The sequence below is a fragment of the Beta vulgaris genome, chromosome 2 (assembly GCF_026745355.1).
Source record: "Beta vulgaris subsp. vulgaris cultivar EL10 chromosome 2, EL10.2, whole genome shotgun sequence".
In the NCBI taxonomy this organism is placed as follows: domain Eukaryota; kingdom Viridiplantae; phylum Streptophyta; class Magnoliopsida; order Caryophyllales; family Amaranthaceae; genus Beta; species Beta vulgaris.
This window is the reverse complement of record NC_079203.1, coordinates 29,146,883-29,170,722: the sequence shown is the minus strand read 5'-3', so window position 1 is coordinate 29,170,722 and position 23,840 is coordinate 29,146,883. Positions and strand designations below refer to the sequence as shown.

Here is a 23,840-nt window from a genome sequence, read left to right as displayed (position 1 = left end):
CTTCCAAGTCAAATCATATCCACAAATCAAACAGATTCATTTTGGTGCAATATATCACTAAAGTAAAAGCGTATATAAATTGCACGTACCCACAAAAAAAATCTTCTTTATCGAAATAACTTTTAATATATCGAAAATATAAAAAGGCAATAAATGAAGAACTTGTTATTTTATTTATTTATTTTTTGGAGCATTACATTGATACTAATATTTGTTTGTAATTAACATATATAGGATACATAAAAAGTTTAATCTTATTTGGCAAGTAATATGGGATTTGCAAATAATGTTAGTAGTATTAAATTTTCTATATATATTGTCATAAATATCTAGTTTTAACTTTAAATTTTGAACTTTAAAAAAATGGAGGGAATGAAGGGAGTGCTTTAGTGAATTGTAGAGTTAATGAGAAGGCTCGACTGGGGATTTGGAGCGCTGTCATGTATTGTGACTCGTAAATAATACTCCACTATTTTCAAAAACTTTAAATTAATTATCAAAAAAAAAAAATAATCTGAAATTCCACTATTTTCATTTGAATTTCTGAACTTCTCAAACCATTCGAACTGTACTCTTCTCATTTTGCTCTGTTCTTATTCAATCATCTTATTATTTTGCCCAATTTCTTTCACACAAATTCTGGGTCACAAATTGTGCTTCAAGTACTCCACCACTTCCACCCTTTTACGCCTTTCTTCACCACCTCCCTATAACAGGTCAGTACTTTTATTTTATTTTATTATTATCATCAGTTTTGCATGTTTGAGTTCATATGTTAATCAGTTATCTTTTGAATTTCATGTTTTTTTTTTTTTAAAAAATTTTGCCCTTCTTTCTGTGGTATATACAGCATGGGGAATTGTTTTTGCTGTTCTTTAATCTTTTATCAATTTAAAATGTGCTTAATTGTGAAATGAGTTACTGTAATTTGGAAGGAGCTGAATTATTTGCATGACTGGGTGTTGGTTGGAAGGAGCTGAATTATTACATGACTGGGTGTTGTTTTGTATGTCCTGTGTAAAGAGGGTGGCCCCTTTCGCTGCCTAAGCTGATTGGGAACTGACTAGTAGAGTATTTAAATAACAGAAATTTGAAGACTTGTGATTTGATTTCAAAATCGCCATTGATATGCTTCTAAACGGCACACTGACCGCGATTGGGTGTCATCTTGTGGGTTGCGGTTCATTGGTTGAACAGGGTGTATGAATGGAAATAGGCTTGATCATGATCCATTAAAATGTAGGTTAGTTTAGTGTCATTTAAGTGTTAATTGGTTGATTGGGAACCTATGCAATCAATCTAGATTTCTTTTTGCTCTATAGCTTACCTAGATGGTTCTACTTTTGTGAAATTTTGCTGTTGGTCAAAGCTGCGTATTTCGTTGGTGTATTCTGCCCAGTTGATTGTTATTTGAGCCATTATCAAGTATACATTGTTGATTTTTTCATGCAATTTATTTCATTCTAATAGTATACGTTGTTGGGGTTTTGAAATTATAGACCTGAAGAAACTAAAAAGAGGCAGAGTGGTTGAGGACTTTTGTAAAAAGTATGAAACAACAAGGGGTAAAGATACTAGAGGTATCAATAAGAATACTTTGAAGGAGGCTTTACTGGAAACTGATTCTGAAGCTGAAGTTAGAGAAACATTTCTGATGTATGCTATTTGCTCTGTGCTCTGCCCGTCAACCATTGACAAGGTACAAAGCAAATACTTAGGCTTGGTTTCATATGCTCAAGACTCCAAGAGGTATGACTGGAGCACCATTGTCTTAAACGATCTCAAAAGAAATTTGAAAAAGTTTATTAGCACATTCAATAAACAAGGCTATACCAAAAGCTGTGGAGGTTGTGTATTCGTCTTGTTGGTGAGTTCTCTTCTTGTTACCTTTTGTTTTTTTGTTTTTTTTTTTGAGAAAGTAATAAGAATTATATTAACCAAAGCATAATTACAAACAAAACACAACAGCAGTAGCGCTACATCAAAACAAACAAAGTACACACATAGAAGCTCATCCCACAGCCATCGTAGGTGCAAAAGCATCATAGCTTAACTTCCTGCCACCTTCTAGGAAGGGTTCAGGGAGCAAGCCAAATCACCTGCAGCACCTAACACAAACACGAGCCATCACCTTAGAGTCCTAACCAACCAATCTCTATCCCTTATACTTGTATTCCTAGGCATGATGCTTGAAATCCTACAAAGACACTGCATTTTAACCTGCCTGACCAACGCATATGGCAAAGTAACCACGCTGTCCCATAGCACCCGATTCCTTTGCAACCAGATATTGTAAAGCAACGAGGTGAAGCAGCTCTTGATGACCCCAGATCTAAACCTTCCAATAACAGGTTTTCGCAGCCAATGGTCCAGCTCACCCAAACTCCCAAAGGTTCTATACCAAAAGCAAACGCAGGTGGCATAACAGGTGTGTGTATTCACATCTGAAAAAAACGTGGTCTACTGATTCTGATTCCTGATGGCAGAAACCACATCTGTCATCTTCAACAACCCCAAAGTGCATCAGCCTATCCTTGGTTTGCATTCTTCTCCACATAATGAGCCACACCACAAACCTAACTTTTGGTTGGCTTAGTCTATTCCAAACCCATCTTGTCCAACCCACCTTAAGACCTTCTCCCCTCAACCAGCTGTACCCAGTTGCCTTTTGTTTTTATTTTCAAAAATGAATAAAATGATTGACCATATACCTGCATGCAGATCATATACTTGGACAACTTGGCCCGACAACCTGTCCAGTGGCTTTCTTATCCAAGGATTGGTGCTTGGACGGATGAATTAATCCGAGAAGCAAGAAAAGCAGATAAAATCAAATCTAAGGATTACGGCAAGATTGGGGTAAGTTTAATAGTTTTTTATAATAATATCCGTCTTTATAATAGTTTTTTTCTTTTCTAGTTTTCAGGCTTTTTGACTCGATAATTTTCTTGCAGTTTGGAGGTGAGATTTGGTATGGACTTCCACATCCAAAACAGACACACGACCTCTTGCCTCCCGAAGAGGGAGTTCCAACTAAAGTTTATGAATTACACAAGGTAGGACCTCCTTTGCTTAACATAATTTTGAATATTGAGATGACTAAATTAAAATGATTTCAAATTATTCTAAGATAGGATGTAAACAATAACTTACCCTGTACTCGTGTTTCAAGTCTTTGGCTAGACAAGCAAGGCCAAAAAAATCCAATTTATGTCCAAATGACTATCTGCAAATGGCCAAACTGAGAAGACAACATAATGCAGATAAACGTTCCTCATCTTCATTAGCGTCTTCATCAAGTTCACCTCAATCATTGTCTGAAAATTCAGCTCAATCAGAGTCACTTTCAGCTTCATCAAAGTCTGAAAGTTCAACTCAAGCAGTGCCTGAAAATTCAGCTCAACCAGAGTCACGTCCAGCTTGGCCTAGTGATATTTCAGGTATGTGTAAACTAGTTTTTTTCCCCCATTAAATCTGTTTTCCTGCCCACCACTTTTCTTTTCTTTTGCTCAAAAAATATGTCAGAATGTAGCAGTGTAAAAAGTTCTCTAGGGCTGGAGCCACTGATCGAAAAAGTTTCTGTCACTGCCCTCAATGACGGTTCTCCAGTCACTCCTGTCACTGCCCTCAATGACAGTTCTCCAGTCACCCCTTCCCCTTCTTCTATTCCAGACATCTCTGTGCATAAGAGCCGAACTCGGAGGATCCGCAAACCCATGTCAGGGGTGTTTAGTTATGTGGATGACATTGTTTTGCTGAAGTACTGGAGAAACGGGGTTTTGAAAAGTAAAATTTTGTTGCACAAGTTAGTGAGCGATTGTGCGAATCCATAAGAATGCCTACCTCCTTTTTTCTGCTTCGAAACATATGAAGCTGAAATTCTGACCTATAGACTATTCTCTTTGGTCTACAGAGCCACTGCATTTTTAGAGTGTGGTGGTAATTATGCTACATTTAAAGATTGCGGTGTCCCATTTTCAGATAAAGAAGTTTCTGAGAATGTAAGTGTTTACTTAGAACTATTGCTTTAGCAAATTTGAATCATTTCGTCCTTAAGTAATAATATCTTATAGTCTTTGCCCAGTATGTTCGTGAGCTTATTTGTATACAGACGTGTGGACGAAACGCTTTGGAAATCGTCATAGTAGGTTTACATCAAAAGATCACATTGCAAAATGGATGACAAGAAATTGGTCTTTTTAAAAAGAGGTTTATGGTCATTTTCTTTGTACAAATCAAAGCGAATATAATTGCTCAATATACTGATGCAGGAGCTAAGCTCACTGTTAAGAAATAGAATGTAAGAGAGAGAAAAATATTTCAGAGATAATAGAAGAGGTGGAGAAGACAGAATTAAGAGAGAAGAGAGAGAATTCAGAGATAATGAGAGATGAGGTACGAATTCATTTAATGATTAACGAATCATTACAAATCCTTTTAATTATTTATAGACAAAGCTTACAAAAACTGAATAACAGAATTATTGTAATAGTAACAGATTGTTATAACAGAAATAACATAATTTGTATTTCTGTTGGCGCCAAATATAAGAGCAGTAGCCCTTATCATATACCGGACTGAAAAATTAAATTTGTTGATCATCAACATGCTTCAACAGAGCCTGAATTTGTGGGAGAAACCTGTTCATGTCTATTCTTCGCACAATCTTTTCCATTTCGTGCAGCCAATGAAACCAAAAACTTGTTTGCTGAACCACTATTATTGGACTTTGTTGCAACAGATGGTAACCCTGTCTTGCATACATGATCTGCTGGGAGCCTGTGCTTGAGGCAAACCTTGGTATTGCAGCTTTTGCAAACCGTGGCATTGGAGAACGTCAAGTACTGCCTGCATCCTTTTATGGGGCATTGTGGTTTCTTCTTCTTTGATGGGTCACATTCTTTTGAGCTTGCATGTTTCTGTTTCATCGCCATCTCGTCTTCACAAGATAAACCTGTTGTTTCCATTGATTTTGAGCATATTTCACACACTATCACCTTCCTGCTCTTGTCGTCTGGTATTGGACATTCATGTGATCTGTATGTTCTGTGTTCTAGGCAGAAAACCTGCAGGTAGTCATGCAACTTATCATTAAGACTTGCTAAGTGAAACTTCATAAATTGAATGACCCTAGCACCCTAAAAAATTTCATATGAAAACCCGAATTTTTTTTAGATTGGGACTGCCATCATCATTTGATATTGTTGATCCCCCAATCCTTTATTTATCTTCTACTTTTTGATTATTTTGTTATTAATCCCCCATTCTCTCTTCTTTTTGAGAGTCTTACCCACTTTTCGGGTCTTCCCTCTCCTTTTATAGGAACTTGGAGTTTGAGTTTGTTCTCTTACCATGTGGAAGATTGAAGTTTGATAATAGTAGTTTATTTGAAAGTTTTATTTTGTTAGTGGATTGTTTCATACTTTTGCGATTACTATCGGAATCTCGGATGTAATCAATATGATCAAATAAAAAAAAATCTCAAAACTATCACAACGATATAATCTTTCAATAGAACATTGTTTGATTCAACGAATAAAAAGGAGCTACATTGTATTGCAAGATTTGGTTTATCGTCATCATAGTTACATCGAAGAAGACTTTGATTTGATTTTGTTAGATTGTATTTTACAATGAGCCTATGGGTGCAGACTTGTGCGAGAGCATCCTAGAGGATTTCTTATTATTTACTAAGAAATAACTAAACATGATAAAGAAAATTAAATTCATTGAAAAAATAATAATGATATTTTTCCAAGGGAAATTGAAACTAACAAGGATAAAAGGGGGTTTAGACTTAAGAATAAGAAGCATGGCTAGGTTGTATATGAGATAGACTTATTACCAAAAATAAAAGAAAAAAATTGACATTGGGGCTCCTAATTATAGGGTCATTGTCTTTTGTAGCACTCAACTATTGATAATTCTCTATAAGATTTAAGTATGATTTGTTGTAGTTTTAATAAGGTCTTTTAACAATAATCTTTTGCATAGAAGCTAAATATGGACGGTTGTGATTTTAAAAAGAAAAATTGACACTGGGTTCCTAAGTATAGGGTCATTGTCTTTTGTAGCACCCAACTATTGATAATTCTTTGTAAGATCTAAGTATGAATTATTGTAGTTTTAATAAGGCCTTCTAATAATAATCGTTTGCATAGAAGCTAAATATGGATGCTTGTGATTTTAATTTGCCCTATTTTCCTTATTAAAATTAGAGGAATTTATACTTAGGTCCTATAGAGAATAATCAGTAGTTGAGATTTATAAAAGACAATGACCCGTAGTTAAAATTACTAGTTTATCATGAGAGCCTAAATATTTGAGACCTCAAATTACTATTTGTTTGGGCTTATTTCCTGGTTAAAGCTTACCAAGGATAATCCAGCCCAATAAATGCCTTAGAGCTTCCAGTGGGCCCCACCTGTGATGGTGCATTCCAGCTGTCAATGCCCCCCAGCTGGCCTACAGTTGGGAAATCCCCAGCACTATAAATACTCAACCCCCTATCAATGAGAAGGTATTGAATTCTTACCTAACAAACCAGAGCATCTCTCTCTAGACTTTTACTCTCTAAGCTTGATTACTGACTTGAGCGTCGGAGAGGCGATCCCGGAACAACCCCCGGGCAGTCTAACCGTTACTTTTGCAGGATTCCGGCGTACGGACTTTGAACTCAGGACATTCGAATCTGACCCGGTACTCCCTAAGCAAAGGAATCAGAACCCTTAATTTCTAGACAGAAACAGTTTGGCGCCGTCTGTGGGGATAGTACAAAAAGTTACTTCGCCACCACTCACTCAGATTTGTTCATTCAGCTACTCAGCTCAGAACGCCAATTGACCATGGCACCAACCAAAAACACTCGCGGCAAGCCAGCCTCCGAGCAGGTCTCTCGGCCGGAGAGAGGCCACTCGCCCGCACATAATCGGGATCCCCCAATCCCTGACCGGAGCGAGGCCATTCGCCTGCGCATAACCGAGAGGCCGAGCGGACTCCCTCACCGGCTCGGAGGTCACCTACCGTCCAAACTTTGGACCCCCGGTCAGTATCCCAGCATATCCAGCATGTGGAGCCTCAACCGCTCTTCGCGTCGGACCTGGCCCTTATCACGGCTCAGCTCCAGGAGACATTCCAAAAGGGCATGATGGACATGATGGCCATGCTTCAGCAGAGGCAGCCACAACAAGTCGTCCCGCTCAATCAGCATGAGCCCAGGGAGCGCACGGTCGTCCGCTCTCAGAGGAACAACTCTCGTTCTAATCGAGACCCGCAGCCTAGCCGGCCACGGTCCGATGCGAGAGACCCTAGCCACCGGGAAAGAGAAAAGTCAGCGCGACAGGGGTCGGCCCGTCAGCATGCAGAGACCCATGTATCTAAATCCCCAAGGGGGGTGCGGGTCGGAAACCCCAAGATGCCCGAGAGTTCCTTAACAACAAGAAGCGCCTCAGCCAAGGCTATGACGCTCGGAGTTCCTCAGGAAGAAGGCAAATGACCGAGAGGGCCAAGGGGACTCGGCTCATTCTCAGCCCCCTAAGCTAGCTGGAGGAGGGCTCAAGTTCCTGATCCCCTTCAGTCAGGAAATCCTAGGAACTCAGCCTCCGGGTAAAATTAAAACCCCCCTGATCGAGCCATTTGCGGGCCTAACCGACCCAGACGATCATATGGCTAGTTACAAGGCTCAAATGAGCGTACAGACAAGCTGCGAGGCCACTTGGTGCCGCTTCTTCCCTACCACCCTTAGAGGGTTGGCTCTGAACTGGTTCCAAGAACTGCCGGCAGGGGTCATCACTGACTTCACCTCATGGGGGTGAAGCAAGACAAGAATGAATCCTTGTCGGACTACATCAAGAGGTTCAACGAAGAGTCTCTCAAAATAACCGACCTACAGGACGCTGTAGCCTTCGCTGCCCTCATGTCCGGCCTCCAGCCGGGTCGGCTCAGATGGTCGTTAGCCGAGAATGAAGTCAAAACTTACTCGGAAGCCATGGCTCGGGCTCAAAGATTCATCCAAGCAACGGATATCTGCCGTTACTCGGACGAGGTTGGCAAGAAAAGGAAGGATGAAGGGAATCATGTGGGTCAGCCTAAGCATCAAAGAACAGGGGGCCGAGGGGATCGGCTCACTGATAATGGCAACGACCCCCGATTCAACAAAAACCGGAAGGAAATCTACTTTGGCATCCGGGACAAAAATTGGCTCCCCAGGCCAACGCCCATCCGGACGTCATCGTCTCGGAGGGACAAAAATTTGTGGTGTGACTACCACAAGGAATGTGGTCACACCACCAATGACTGTCGGGAGCTCAAGAAATCCTTGAACGGTCTAGCCGACCAGGGCAAGCTCAACCACTACCTCAAACGTTCGAGCGAGGAAAAGGGAAAGCAAAAGGTGGGTCAGTCGAACAGTGGGGACACCAAAGGCTTCATTGGTGTCATCGCAGGAGGATTTGCGTCGGGAGGCCTAACCGGCCGAGCGCGCAAGGCTCACCTCCAGAACCTTAAACATCAGGTGCTTGATGTTCAGCTCCCTCGAGCTAGCTGCCCCGCCATGACATTTGGGGAACCCAGTCGGACGTTGCGTGTTCCGCACGACGACCCCCTTGTCATCGAGCTCAAGGTAGCAATACAAAGGTGAAGAGGGTATTGGTAGATAGCGGCTCATCCGCTGATATAATCACCCTTGACTGCCTCAAAAAGCTGAAGTACACCGAACGGGATGTTACCCCCATGGCTCAGCCGCTCATAGGCTTCGGGGCAACTCTGTCCACCCGGTCGGATCGATAAAGTTACCCACTCGGATGGGTGAAAAGGGTAAGGGGAGAAGCCTACCGATCGACTTTTTGGTGGTAGACATCCCTTTGCCTTACAACATAATAATGGGGAAGCCCATGCTAAACAAGGCCAAGGCCGCCATCTCCACCTACCAGCTCCTCTTGCAGTTTGAGACTGATGAGGGAAGGTAGGAAAAATTCAAGGCGACCAACAGGCCGCAAGAGAGTGCTATGTGAATAGCCTCAAAAATACGACGTCCAAAAGGACTCGGACAACGACGTCCAAAAGGACTCGAAAAAAAGAAAGTATGAAGGGGGTCAGCCCTCAACGAGCCTCGGGGTGTACATAACTGAAAACCCCAAGCAATATGAACGTCCTCAACCAGCCGAGGAGGACGAAGAAGTCGCGATCGGCCAGGACCCCGGTCGGACTGTCAGGGTAGGCAAGGCCATGGACTCGCAAACAAGGCAAGATATCATCCAAGTGCTCACGGAGTACCAAGATGTCTTTGCCTATGAGGCCACAGAAATGCCGGGGCTCGACCCGAAAATCATGTGCCATGAGCTTAACATCAAAGAGGGGTTCAGACCATCAAGCAGAAGCTCAGGCACCAAGGTCCCGAAAGAAATGCCGCGGCAGCAGCAGAAGTCAAGAAGCTGCTCGAGGCGGGTTTCATAGAAGAATGTCAATACTCGGAATGGCTAGCCAATGTGGTTTTGGTCAAAAAGCCGAGTGGGGCATGGCGAATGTGTGTCGACTTCACCGACTTAAACAAAGCCTGCCCAAAAGACAATCACCCTTTGCCAAAGATCGATAGGCTGGTCGATTCAACGGCCGGGCACGCCCTTCTCAGCTTCATGGATGCAAATGCCGGCTATCATCAAATTCCCATGGCCGAGAAGGATAGGGTTCATACGCGTTCATCACTCCTCAGGGTGTCTACTGCTACAAAATGATGCCATTCGGCCTCAAAAATGCCGGGGCGACATATCAGCGTACCGTCAACAAAATCTTCAGCGACCAATTGGGTCGGAACATTGAGGTATACGTTGACGATATGATAGTCAAAAGCAAGGCCCAGTCGGATCACCTGAGATCTGAAAGAAACGCTGAGCACCCTAAGGAATACGATGATGCTCAACCCTAAAAAATGCGTCTTCGGGTAAAGGGGAAATGCCTCGGATTTCTAGTAGATGAGAGAGGTATAGAGGCCAACCCGGACAAAATCAAAGCGGTCTTAGAAATGAAATCGCCTCGGAATGTTCGGGAAGTACAGCGCCTAACCGGCTGCTTAGCGGCCCCGGTCGGTTCCTCTCCCGGTCGGCCGATAAAAGCTTGTTGTTCTTCAAGCCCTGAAGCGAAAAGAGTTCGCATGGGACGACGAAGCCGAGCAAGCCTTCGCGACCTCAAGAATCACTTGGCATCTTTGCCCAATGATCTCCCCCTTGCCGGGGAACCCCTGTTTATCTACTTGGCTGTCTCGGACTACGCTCTAGCGCCGTCCTGATAGCCGAGCGAGAAGAAAACAACATCCGGTGTACTTCATCAGCCACGCCTATAGGGGGGCCGAGGCGAAATACAGCGATGTTGAGAAAATGGTCTTTGCCTTAGTGATGGCGAGTCGGAAGCTCAAGCCCTATTTTCAAGCACACCCCATCAAAGTCCTAACCGGACAACCGCTTCGGAAGCTGATTGAGAATAGAAATCACTCGAGTCGGATGAGTGATTGGGCAGACCAGTTAGCAGATTTTGGGCTCGAGTTCGAGCCCCGAAGAGCCATCAAGGCCCAAGCACTCGCTGACTTCATCACTGAATGCGCAACTCGACCCCCGGTCGGATCGCAAGAGGAGTGGGAATTGCTTGTTGATGGGTCATCCACAAAGAGTGGATGTGGAGCCGGATTGGTCATCAAACCTCCGGTCGGAGAAAAAATTGAGTATGCTGTTAAGTTCGAGTTTCTCGGATCTAACAATGAAGCCGAGTATGAGGCTCTCATCCTCGGAATCCAGCTATGCATCCTAGCTGGGGCAACCTCAATCCTAGCCAAGTCCGACTCACAACTTATAGTGGGTCAGATTTCTGGTGACTATGAGGCCAAAGAGGACAACATGAGGATGTATTGGCCAAAGCCCGAGCTGTCATTGCGAGGTTGTCCGGATTCCGGATTACTCCATCCCTCGCTCGGAAAATCAGCAGGCAAATGCATTGGCTCGGATGGCTAGTTCTGCTGAGGGGTCGGCCCCCAGAACCATTTCTTGGGAAGTGTTGAAGGAACCTAGCATAAATGCAAAAGAGCAGCTCGTACTCAATCGATCCTCAAACTGGATGGATGAAATTGTGGAGTACTTGCGAGACGGGACCTTACCCAGTGATCCTAAAGAAGCCGACCGGATTAAGCATAAGTCTGGTTGGTTCCTTTGGCATGAAAGGCAGCTCTATAAAAAGTCTTTCACTCATCCCCTCCTCAAGTGTATAACTCCCGAGGAGGGAAATTACGTCCTCCGGGAAATACACCAAGGAGCCTGCGGAAGCCATCAAGGGGGTCGGACTATAGCCGGAAAGGCGCTAAGAGCAGGGTACTATTGGCTCGGACATACCGAGGGCGCCGGCCACTCCCCTCACCACCATTCAAGCAGTCCTGCCTTTCGACAAGTGGGGCATGGATCTGCTCGGACCTTTCCCCCCGGCTTCTGGGCAAAGGAAGTTCCTAATTGTGGCAATTGATTATTTCACCAAGTGGACCGAAGCCGAGCCCCTGGCGTCAATTACTGACAAGCAGGTTCAGTTGTTCATATGGAGGAACATCATTACCCGGTTCGGAATTCCAAGAGCCTTGGTATCAGACAATGGCCGACAATTCAACAGCAGGCCGACTCGAGAGTATTGCGCCCGGTTCGGCATTCAAACAAGGTTCTCGGCAGTCTCCCGTCCTCAAACCAACGGGCAAGCCGAGTCGGCTAATAAAATTGTCCTGAAAGGTATCAAAAATCCCTTGATGCAGCTAAAGGGGCATGGGTAGACGACCTACCTGGAGTACTCTGGTCGGCTCGAACGACGATAAAAGAAGCCACGGGGCACTCCCCTTTCGGCTTGGTCTATGGAAGCGAGGCTGTCCTTCCGGTCGAGGTGGGAATCCCCTCCCCTCGGATGACATTCTATGAGTTCGACCAAAATGAAGAAGAAAAGCCCATCAACTTAGACCTATTGCCAGAAACCCGAGGCAATGCTTTGCTACAAGCCATCCGGTACAAGCAAAGAATCACAAGGCATTTTAACCGCCGAGTAAAACCTCGACCAATCAGTCTAGGCGACTGGGTCGTCCGAAAGGTCGAAGCCACTGGACTTTCCCATCTCAAAGGGAAGTTGGGGGCAAATTGGGACGGCCCTTACAAGGTTACAGAAATCATCAAGCCAGGGACATTCCGACTCGAATCTCCCGAAGGGGTCCCCCTGGCTCGGCCTTGGAACCTAGACAATCTCAAAAGATTCTATGTATAACTTTTTTCGTTACTTGCACTAGGGGCATGATGTAAGGCCAGCAGTACTTGGTCGGGTTAGCAAACAAATCAAATTGTAACTCGGACTTAACCAGTCCATGTATCAAGTCGGTTTTATACCCCAGAAATGAAAGAGACTTAACCAGTCTATTTTGAACAAAAAGGCAAGCAAAACTTAACCAGTTTATTGTCTATTGAATGTTGTAATATTGCAAATAACGAAAAATATGCGACAAATGACGAGTTGCAAAATAGTAGTTGTATTCCAATTGATTAAAAGTTGTAAAATACAACCAAAAGTTTACAAAAGCAGGGGGTCGGAAAGCAGAAAAGCTAAAAGGGCCGACAAGGCCAAAGCTAAGAAAATAAAAATCCTAAGGAAGCTAAGTAGAAGGCCAGTGGCAGGTTGCTCGGCCGAGGTTGCTCTGGTGGAGGTGGCTCGGTGCTTCCAGCATCTTCCTCTTCATCATCAGAGTCAGAGTCGCTGTCCGAGCTCATCTCTTCAGCCATCCTGGCCTTAATCTCCGCTGCGTCGGCATCGGCCAGCTCCTGGTAGCGAGACCAGACTGAATTCCAATCGGCCCCGGGACAGGAATCAGCAAAGGCTATCTTAAGCCTAGCAAGCGCCTCGTCCTCGCCCATCTTGTGGGAAGATTGGCCCACGTCGGCGCAGAAATCGGTACAGTCATCCGACTTCTGCCAAGCTTGGAACCACTCCTCCCGAGAGCGAGAAACGGCCGCTTGGGCCTCTTTCAGGTTGAGCTCGGCCGCGGAGAGTTTAAGTTTGACCTCCGCCAGTTCCTTCTCAGCTTGAGCCTGCTTGGTTTCGGCCGTGACCTTGGCCGCCTCAGCATTCTCCTTAGCCAGGGAAAGATTGGCTCTCTCTTCTTTCCACTCTGTCTGCTCCTTCTGCCAGGCCTCCTCGCCCTTCCGAATCTTCTCCTCCACCTCTTCCTTGCGCAGCTCGGCCAATCGTTTGGCCTCCTTGGCCTGGTACACTTCATCAAAGTGCGACCGAGCCGCCTGCTTCAGGTCCGAGACCTCTTGTACCAGGGCGAGCCGGTCTTCCGCCACTTTAGTCATTCGGATGGAAAACTGCAGGAACAATAAACAACAGTTAGAAGTTGGCCAATAAAAGCAAGTAAAAGGGCGGAGAAAAATTCACTTACGTCCATCCAAGAGCGGAAGAGCTCACTCGACTCATTCCTCTGGTTGACCTCATTGATGTGGTCTCGGTCAGTTTGAGTACATAGGATCTCCAGTGCGTCGGAGATCCTCTTCTTCTTGTCCGTCTTGGACATTTGGGTAAACGGGACCGGCGCCTCGGACAAAGAGCGCTCGGTCGGAGAAGGGTGAGAGGCCCCCGGTTCGTACCCCGGACTCCGAACAGGCTCGAAGTCTGAGGGGTGGACCGAGACATGGGTCTCCCACCTCCAGATTCGGGCGAGGACTATTCACCTCGACAGAAGGCTCCTTTCTAGCCTTCTTTGCGGAAGCCTCCTGCTCGGCTCGGGCCTTCGCCAAAGCCTTTTCCGTCATTTCCACCCTCTCTTCAGTGCGCTCCTTGCGCTTCCTCGGTTTAGGGTTGGAAGGATCCTGCAAAACACATTAAAAGTTGGTGAGAAATTGAAAAACCTAAAGCTAAACCGGGTCGGAAGAAAAAGGGTTCTCACTTTTGGCTTAGAAGGCTTGTTAATCTTGTTGGCCTTCATCTCGCCCTAATCCGAGCCGCCTTCAGTGCAGCGGAGGTCAATCGTTCGCCATCTCTGAGTCGGTCTCTTGAGAAAGGCTAGGGAGCTTCTGCAAAAGGAAAAAGAGTTAGAGCAAAATATCAAAGCAAGCATAAATATAAGTCAACCGGACCCCCTTTTGCCGAATTACCCTTGGGAAAGGCCGGACTCAGGCCAATGCGGCGAGGAAGTGCTCGTTCTTGAACATTTTGCAGCTCGGGAGCCAGTTCCCCGCTACGAACACCTCGCCACCATCGACTATCTTAGCCTCCAGTTGAAAGTAGATGCGGCCACAGCTTCCTCGTCGGATAGCTCTGGCACCTTGAAGTTCAAACAGTGGTTTGGCTCGGATGACGGGGGCACGGTGGGGATGCCCCATTCCCTACCATAGTACACAAAGGCGAATCCTCGGCGGAACCCCTTCTGAGAAGTGGGGAGATCAAGAACTGTACGTAGCCCCGCCGAGCCTGAAACACCACCGCCCGGACCATGATCCCCGGTGGCATTTCGAACAATTTGTACATATGCCGCCAAAGGGTCAGGGTCGGCTTGACACCGATGATGTCAGATCACCTGAACCGCTAAGATCCCGCCCCAAGAGTTTGGGGAGAGCTGACCCAAGCACAATGTTGTAGGCGTTCAGGATGTCTTTCTCAATGGGTCAGCGGGAATCTTAAGCCTAGTTCCATGCCTTATAGTAAAACGCCGTGCATCCGGGCGGGGAGACAAGATGGTATGGCTAGCATCGGGTCGGACCAAATATGAGGGGTCCTTTATTTGAAATTTGCTGCTTGGCCTCGGGCATCCTCCAATAAGGCCTTTATTAAAGAGGAAGTGGAAATTTTGCCCCGGACCGCCTTTGGGTCGATCTCGGATACGCGAGCCGACCCGAGTAGAAGCTTCGCCTTCCTCTCCGGCATAGCTATCCTAACTACACCATCAGACAAATATTTGTCTAAGTAACTCCTCGAAGAAGGATAGGCCAGGGACACCTCCCAGGGTAGGGGGATGGTACCCTCGGCCTCCTCCTCCTCGGCTTGCGAAGGAGTACTTGGGAGGGAAAGCGCCTCAGGCACAGCCGAGGGATCCGGGCAACTTATTAAAGTTGACACCAAACCATTCCCATACCCCTCACTTCCTCGGCTAAATTATAAGGAGGTGAGGGAGGGGGTGTCACTGACTCGGACGAGCTCCCCATTATTTATCAACAGAAGGGGGTCGGCCGATTTTATTAAAAGAAAGAGAAGAAAAACTTAGTAAAAAAAACAAAACAAAGGCGTACCTGGTCGGACGAAGAAGATGGGGCTCGGACTTAGAGAGAGAAAATGATCTAAAGTAGAGAGAGAGAGAGCAGAAAACTCAAATTTAGAGAGAGAGAGAGAATTGTAAAAGTGACAAAAATCTCTCCCCTCTCTCCTACTTATAGGCAGAATCCTCGATCTCCGCGTGCCACGTCACATCTTGGACCGGGCCTTGTGTCTTCAGCACCTTAATGGGCCTCCCAACTGCCCAAAACTGTTCAAAAGGCACAACCCCTCGGAATATCAATCGTCACAAAAGTCATGAATAACCAGAAGTTGAATCGCCACCATGTTTCCAAGCACCCCAATAATCCACCGTTGCCGCGTGGCATTTGGGTTCCCAAGAAACTATTAAGTTCACCAGCTCAACATTGCCAGTTCATCAGCTCAAGGTTACCCACTCGGTCACCTCAGCCAGTGGTCCAAAACCTTTGGCACCGCCTCGGACAAGCATGGGGCTCATTGGCCCCTCATCCGAGCCGCGTCCACCTAGCTCAGCCCTTGGAGGCACTCCTCCTTGGTTGAGTAAGTCTCCTAAGTCCCAGATTGACTTAGCGAGAGCAGGCACCGCTCGGACAAGCATGGGGCTCATTGGCCCCTCATCCGAGCCGCGTCCACCTAGCTCAGCCCTTGGAGGCACTCCTCCTTGGTTGAGTAAGTCTCCTAAGTCCCAGATTGACTTAGCGAGAGCAGGCACCGGCTCGGACAAGCATGGGGCTCATTGGCCCCTCATCCGAGCCGCGTCCAACCGGCTCGGCCTAAGAAGGCCCTCCTTGACTGATTAAACGAACGAGGATACCGGCTCGGACAACCATGGGGCTCATTGGTCCCTAGGCCGAGCCGTTCACTAAACACACCTCTCCTTGAAGAGACCGGGTCGGCACTCAAGCCACCCCTCTCCTAAGGGAGACCGGGTCGGCACTGAGGCCACCCCTCTCCTTTAGGAGATCGGGTCGGCACTCAAGCCACCCTTCTCCTCGAGGAGACCGGGTCGGCACTCAAGCCACCCCTCTCCTTGAGGAGACCGGGTCGGCACTCAAGCCACCCCTCTCCTTTAGGAGACCGGGTCGGCACTCAAGCCACCCTTCTCCTCGAGGAGACCGGGTCGGCACTCAAGCCACCCCTCTCCTTGAGGAGACCGGGTCGGCACTCAAGCCACCCCTCTCCTTTAGGAGACCGGGTCGGCACTCAAGCCACCCCTCTCCTTTAGGAGACCGGGTCGGCACTCAAGCCACCCCTCTCCTCGAGGAGATCGTGTCGGCACTCTAGCCACCCCTCCTCCTTGAGGAGATGGGTCGGCACGTGCCCTCCTTTCCTGCCTAAGAAGCAGGGCAACCTGGGTCCAAACTGTCTAGGTTCCGCCACGAACTGGAAATATTTCAGCAAGGCCTCGATATTTCCCATTCCTGGCGTGGGGCTAATTGTTTGGGCTTATTTCCTGGTTAAGCTTACCAAGGATAATCCAGCCCAATAAATGCCTTAGAGCTTCCAGTGGGCCCCACCTGTGATGGTGCATTCCAGCTGTCAATGCCCCCCAGCTGGCCTACAGTTGGGAAATCCCCAGCACTATAAATACTCAACCCCCTCATCAATGAGAAGGTATTGAATTCTTACCTAACAAACCAGAGCATCTCTCTCTAGACTTTATCTCTCTAAGCTTGATTACTGACTTGAGCGTCGGAGAGGCGATCCCGGAACAACCCCGGGGCAGTCTAACCGTTACTTTTGCAGGATTCCGGCGTACGGACTTTGAACTCAGGACATTCGAATCTGACCCGGTACTCCCTAAGCAAAGGAATCAGAACCCTTAATTTCTAGACAGAAACACTATTGATCATAGTTACTATTTAGTTAGAATGCTACGTCTTCATTGTTGGCATTTGATTCTATTTAGATTGTGTGATTTCATAATATAAAAACTTAACTTATGAATTAAGGGCTTAATTCTTGAGGTGATCATTTTGGCTCGGCCCATTTTTGGGCCGGGTTTTGGGCAGATTTTTCCGGGCTGAATTTTTTTTTGGATTTGGGCGGGCTTTGGGCAAGCCAAAAAACGACTTTTTAGTCTATTTTTTGGGCCGACCCGTTTTGCCCCGCGAATTTCTCGCTAATTTAGGCCCGAAATAACAGGCTTTGGGCACAAAAATTCGGCCCGAATTAAAACCTGGCCCAGCCCGGTCGATGGGCAAATTTTTTTTGCCTCGGCCCGGCCCATGATCACTCTACTTAATTCTTTATTGCATACTATAAATTAATTGACCAATTTTATAATGTTCATACAAATCTTTGAAATTAATTGACCCGCACTTAAAGATGGAATATTAAAACGACTAATACTAACATCATAAATTCCAAGTTCCAACTGAAAAGAAAAATTATATTTATTTTTTTAAGAAGTACTACTACTTCCTCTGTTTTTTTTTTTATCATTTCATTTTCTTGTGCGTGTTTTCCAATATATTTCTTTGAACTTAAATATCTTTCATTATATATTAGTAAAAATTATAACGATTGAATATTAATAATGTACTAATTGAGACGAATCAAACAAGATCCCACACGATTATATTTTTTCTTATAAATTGAAAAAAATTGAGAAGATTTTCTTTAAGTATGAATAGTGTCAAGATTCTAAGTGAGAAAGATAAAAAAAAAAAAAACAGAGGGAGTATATTATAGAGAAATATTTTAATAACCAACTTCTAAATATCAACTAGTATTTCAGCCCGGGCGTTGCCCCCGGTTGGTATTATGTTTCCGAATCTGATATGCATTTTTTTCCATTCTCACTAAAATATATTACGAAAAACTCAACATTTAAAAGGTACAAATATAATAATGTGGATATTTAAAGCATGATTAAAAGTTGGTTGAGATGGTAATTGTGTCATGTATAATAACAAGATGTCACGAGTTCAAATCTTGTTGTAATTAAGCTAATTTTACTTTTGTTAATTGACAATTCTAGTGGAGTAACAGAGGTGCCATGTCGCGTATATACATTGTCACACACGCCTTTTAATATATATGTATAGATTTTTGGGAGAAACCACCTTTTAAATATCAAATAGTTTTTAGGTTGGGTTACGCTCCGGGTAATTATATTTTTTATTTACAAATATTTTATGTTGAAAGGATAAGACCAAGTATGAGTTGGTTTAGTGGTCAAGATTTTAGTGTATAAACTAGAAGTCACGAGATCAAATCTTTTACAATGCATTTTCTAATTTTTTTTTATTGTACGCGAATTACATGAGGGAGAGCGCCACATGGCACCATTCCTCCTTTAGGAACACCTTTTAATATATTAGTATAGATGTTTGTCATAAACGACCTTATGACAAAAAAAACTTGACACAAAACCACCTTTATGAACATTTTTTTGCAAGATGAAACTTTTGCCAGAAACCTACCCTTAACTATAGCCGGCAAAATAGACTCATACCCGTTGACCTGATCCGAAACTAGTTTTTCACCCGAAAATAACGACCCGAAACCCAAAATAACACAACCCGATCCAATCCAAAATAGACCCGAATATGACCTGAATCTACCCGACCCGAAATTGACCCAATAATGATGCCACAACCCGAAGCCGACCCAAAAAGTTGTCATTTTAGTTACTTTTTAAATAAATTTATGGAAAATATATCATGACATACTAATATATGATTTAACCACTGTCCATTAATTATTTAATCTACTCTCATTAGTCTTATATGTGTTTTATTTATTTGGGAGATTATAAACTCGATCTAACCCGACCTGATCTAACCAGACCCAATTCAACTCGACCCGATATGACCCGAAACCTGATGGACCCAATAGAACTCATACACAAACGACCTCGACCCGAACGTAACCCGAACACAAAGGTATCCCGACTCGTACCCGACCCGTATGAACTGTTTGCCAACTCTACCCTTAGCTTCCATTTTTCAGGCATTGACTCACACACATACGACATACATCATTTGACCCACTTAGGGTGCGTTCTATTCAACTTATTGGCCCTGAACTTATTGGACCTTATCTGAACTGAACTTATTGAATCTGAACTGAACTTATTGGAACTTATTAAACCCGATTGGACCTGATTGAACCTGATTGGAACTTATTGGACCTTATTGACCTGATTGAAATTTATTAGACCTTATTGGCCCTGATTGAAACTTATTAGACCTTATTGGACCTGATTGAAACTTATTTGACCTTATTAGACAAAAACATTGACCATGAATGACATAAATATTACCACTAACGTAAATAGGCTTTGTTTGGGGAAGCATTTTAGCTACCTTAAATGATAAGGTGCTAACATATTTTAGGTGCTAAAATGATTAGTAATGTTTGGGGAGCACCTAAAATAAAATTTCAGGTGACTAAAATGACTTAAATGATAAGTTAAAAAATTTACCTTTTCACAATCAGGTGACTGAAATTTTGGAAAATATTTCCAAAATTTTGACAACAACTAAATTTTGCTAAAATAATTTATCAACTTAATCAACTAATATTGCCAAACAGTTAAACTAATTAATTACCTTATCAGTTTCAGCTTTATCTTATCAATTTCAGTAAACTTATCAGTTTCAGTTTATTTTCAGCTAGTAATGCCAAACAGAGCCATACTACCCCTCAAAATTTTTTATGGAGTAATAATTATTATAATTCGTCCTTTAAAAAATAATGATTATTAATTATCTCTTATAAATAATTTAACAAAAAAATTTACTATTTATATATTTGCCTATACATAACTTTCACCACTAATATATCTAATAATCTTGTTTTGATTTTATAAAACACTAGTAGAAAATCAAAAATTTAATTTATATCTTTCATTGTTATTAATAACGAAAACATGTTATCTTTAGTTATTTAAAGACGAATTGCAAAATATTGTAATTATAATTATTATTATTATTGTTAACCTTAATTATTTGACCATGTATAATATTATTTAATAGCAATATGAATAATCAAATAATAGACTATAATACAAGTATAATATATACATTGTGGTACTTTATAAAAAAATTCTAATAATAACATAATCAGCTATAGTAATATGAATAATAAAATAGACATAATATAAATAAATAATAAAATAATAGACATAATACAAATAAATAATAAATAATAGACACTAATACAAGTATAAACTATATAATCATTGTGGTACTTTAATTAAAATTCTAATAATAACATAATCAGCTAATAGATATGAAATTATGAATAACAAAATAATGGATAATAATACAAATGTTTATTAAATATTGACTATTTGAACCTTATTGGACCTTATTAGACCTGATTGGAACTTATTGGACCTTATCAGAACTGATTGGAACTTATTGCACCTGATTGGAACTTATTGCACCTAATTGGAACTTATTGGACCTGATTAGAACTTATTGGAACTTATTGCCCTTATTAGACCTTATTGCAACTTATCTGAACTTATCTGAACTTATTTGAACTTATTGGACCTGAAACTTAATTTTTTAAGTTGAACAGAACGCACCCTTAATCCCCCAGTTTCATTCCTTCACCTATCATATTTCTCCCTAATATCATTCTCTTTCTTGTCTTTCGTATCTCTAAACCTCCTCATGGTAAAAAAATGTGAGGGAAAATGAAAGAAATTGAGACATTAAATGGGTAACATAGGGTAAATGTGTGAGTCAACGCTTGAAAATTGAAGTTAATGGCTGGAATCCAAATGGCTAGAATCCAAGGACAAGTTTTATCTTACAAAAATAAATTCATAAAAGGTCTTGCTAATTTCAAACTAATTCTTTTTAGATAGTTTCTTACAAAAACTAGCATTTAAACGTATTTCTAACAAATTTTGTGGTTGTTTGGTTAAACTCTCTCCGATTTCTAAAGATTTTCTCTCCGTCTGTTTAAGTGCGTTTTCAAAAAAATCCCCCCTTTTACTCTTTTTCTTTTTATTTGGCAATTTTTTTACCCTTTTTACCCTCTCATATCACTATCTTATGGGCCATCATTATACTATTAATTTAATTTTACTCCCTTTCTCTCTCGTACTTTACCCATCTCAAACCCCACACAAATCGATCCTCCTTGGTATTTATAGTAACAGTAACAAGGAAAATCTTTCGGAACCGGAGGGAGTATGAGATAACATGGGAAATAAAAAAATTAGAAATTGAAATTTTGGTAAGTTATTTGATTAACAAAAAAATAGCAAAATGAATGATTTAAAATTTTTTAGTAATTTTAAATTCCTACAAAATGGTTACGTGCATCTAATAAATAATATATTTGACTAAGTAATATATTTTGTATGAATTGCAATTTTACGGGAAGAAAAAAAAAAAGAGAAACAAGAAAGTAACTCTACGTACCTTTTGGCAACGATTGCAGTTGAAGGGAAGAAAATCAAGCTGATAGCAATCTGGGTGTTGGCAATGTTGTCCTAAATCTGGAAAAAATGCTGTTCCTCCCATTCTTAGCCTTGTTGTTCTTTTTTCTTCCTTTTTACGCAGTAACAATTGATGTTTGAACTCGAAAGCTATTAAAAGTTCAAAGCTTGGTTTTCGAATTTCGATGAAGAGATGATCAAATAGAGGATATTTGAAGATGGGAGGGAAGCAAACTGCAAAACTTGAATTTATTCAATAGAGATTTGGTCGTAGCTTAGAGCACAAGAAAGACGCCTCTAAGAAGCAACCAAATTTGTGTGGCCGACTTTATGACGTGAGGATATACGTTTTCGGTTAAGTTAATATCATCAGTTTATTTTAAGTCAATTTTCAAGTTGACAGAGATTACTTTAAAACAAGGGTAATTTTTCATCTTAAAATGAAAGCGACTTATTTAAGATAAATAGTTACGCGCATCTAATAAATAATTTTTTACTTTGAAGAAATCACTTTATATATGCGATTTATTTAGGGCGAAAAATTACCTCCATTATATAATAAACTAGATTTTTTTGCACGCGATGCGTGCTTGAATTTCTTTCGAAACAGGAACTCGATTTTCTTCGACATAAGAGTCAAAATTTGAACATTAGACATACAAAGTATAGTTGTTTTTAGTTGCAAAATTTGATTGGTTTAGTTTCTGTCACTTAAGTCTCTCATCATTCTTTTTGTTTTTTTTTTTTTACTTTTCAAAGTTAAATTCTATGAACAAAATAGAAATTTTATTGAATTTATTTATGATTTCTAATATTATAATTTTTTAGTTGATTTTTTAATTAATTACAGTTTTCATAAATTGTAAAAAAAGTGGGCACTTTGATTTCAAGTCAATTTTTTCATAGGTTGTAGTTTGTAATCGAATTTTTAAGTTTTTATAAAGTTTCCTCATTTTAGTGATTTGCATAACGTAAATTATGCAATTTTATAATTTTAGTTGACTTGTGAGTGATTGTTATAATTATATTTTTGGTATTTTTTTTGAAGCCCCCTTTGATTTGTAAGTGAATTTGTAATTTAGAATAGAAAAGGGGGCTAAATAGGCATTTCAAAAGAGGACACCATTGCTCCCCCCTTCCCTTATATAATAGAGATTACTATATACTCATTTCATACAAAAATTTGTATATAAATATTTATATTTGGGGAAAAATATTATGCTTATCACATTCACAATCTGACTTGCCTGAACCTGTTTCACGTTAACATTAGTGTGTACCAGACCAAAAGTACGTATCATTTCGAACAATCCACTATATCACGCAGAAACCTGTTATAATATGCAGAAACCACTATATCATTTAGACACATACTATATCAACCAAAAATTCACTATATCATTTAGACACATAGTATATCATGTAGAAACTCACTATATCATTCAGATACACACTATTTCACTTTATCATTCAGACACTCACTATATCATACAAAAACTAAATCATTTTCTATGTTAGAACACCTATCATGATATATACTACGTGATTTAGATCTTCCTGTATGTTAAAACATTTTAATTTATTTCTCCATTATATTGCATATAATTTCACTATATGTCTTGTTGTAGAGCAGTTTGCACTCTAATAATCTCATCCCTAACAAACCTGTTGCTTTGTTCCTTCGTATCATAAAAAATCTCCCTCTTGCGGAACAACTGGAGCCTTTGCAGCCTCACTTTACGCTTGCCCTTATTCCCGGTCTGCCAGTTAAAGGCCTTAGCTATAGTAGCACTATGCGCTGTGTCTATATCCTATCTCAGCAAGTCAAACCCTAACAGGGGAAGCTCTTCACTCACTAAGGATAGACAGTCTCCGCGTAGGGGCAGAATTCAAGGCTTATCCAAAAGGAACTAGCTTCTGTTCAAGTAGAAGCATCTTCTTTCTTCCAATTTCAATTCTATATATAAGGCTACTATTTCAAGAAGAAGAAAAAGATTCGAAAGCAAGAAGAACTGCTGGATTCGGCTCAGCTATAAGAGTGGAAAACCCAGCTTCAGGGGACCCGAGGATTGAAAATGCTCGAGAGAAGGTTAAGGCATGCTTTGCACCTAGAAAGTACTACGGAAAACGTTCCTCTCCTTCGTAG

The 23,840-nt window shown here is 42.1% G+C and overlaps 3 protein-coding genes across 3 annotated transcripts; 1 reads left to right on the top strand and 2 right to left on the bottom strand.

Annotated features, from left to right (window-relative positions):
• Window positions 1-351: 351 nt before the first annotated feature.
• LOC104887007 (uncharacterized) lies at window positions 352-5,407 on the top strand. The gene is made up of 6 exons (XM_010671584.4): window positions 352-716; window positions 1,500-1,867; window positions 2,722-2,859; window positions 2,955-3,056; window positions 3,173-3,440; window positions 4,742-5,407. Exons 2-6 carry the CDS (start codon window positions 1,655-1,657, stop codon window positions 4,765-4,767), a joined length of 747 nt encoding a protein of 248 aa, XP_010669886.2. The 5' UTR covers window positions 352-716; window positions 1,500-1,654; the 3' UTR covers window positions 4,768-5,407.
• On the bottom strand, window positions 4,382-22,027 carry LOC130590361 (zinc finger AN1 domain-containing stress-associated protein 12). Its single transcript, XM_057392570.1, has 2 exons — window positions 21,678-22,027; window positions 4,382-5,066 (listed from the first exon to the last, which is right to left on the bottom strand). The coding sequence occupies exons 1-2, from the start codon at window positions 21,777-21,779 to the stop codon at window positions 4,602-4,604; spliced, it is 567 nt and encodes a 188-aa protein (XP_057248553.1). The 5' UTR covers window positions 21,780-22,027; the 3' UTR covers window positions 4,382-4,601.
• LOC104887008 (uncharacterized) lies at window positions 10,238-13,695 on the bottom strand. Its single transcript, XM_057392569.1, has 2 exons — window positions 13,442-13,695; window positions 10,238-13,367 (listed from the first exon to the last, which is right to left on the bottom strand). The coding sequence occupies exons 1-2, from the start codon at window positions 13,571-13,573 to the stop codon at window positions 12,630-12,632; spliced, it is 870 nt and encodes a 289-aa protein (XP_057248552.1). The 5' UTR covers window positions 13,574-13,695; the 3' UTR covers window positions 10,238-12,629.
• Window positions 22,028-23,840: the final 1,813 nt, after the last annotated feature.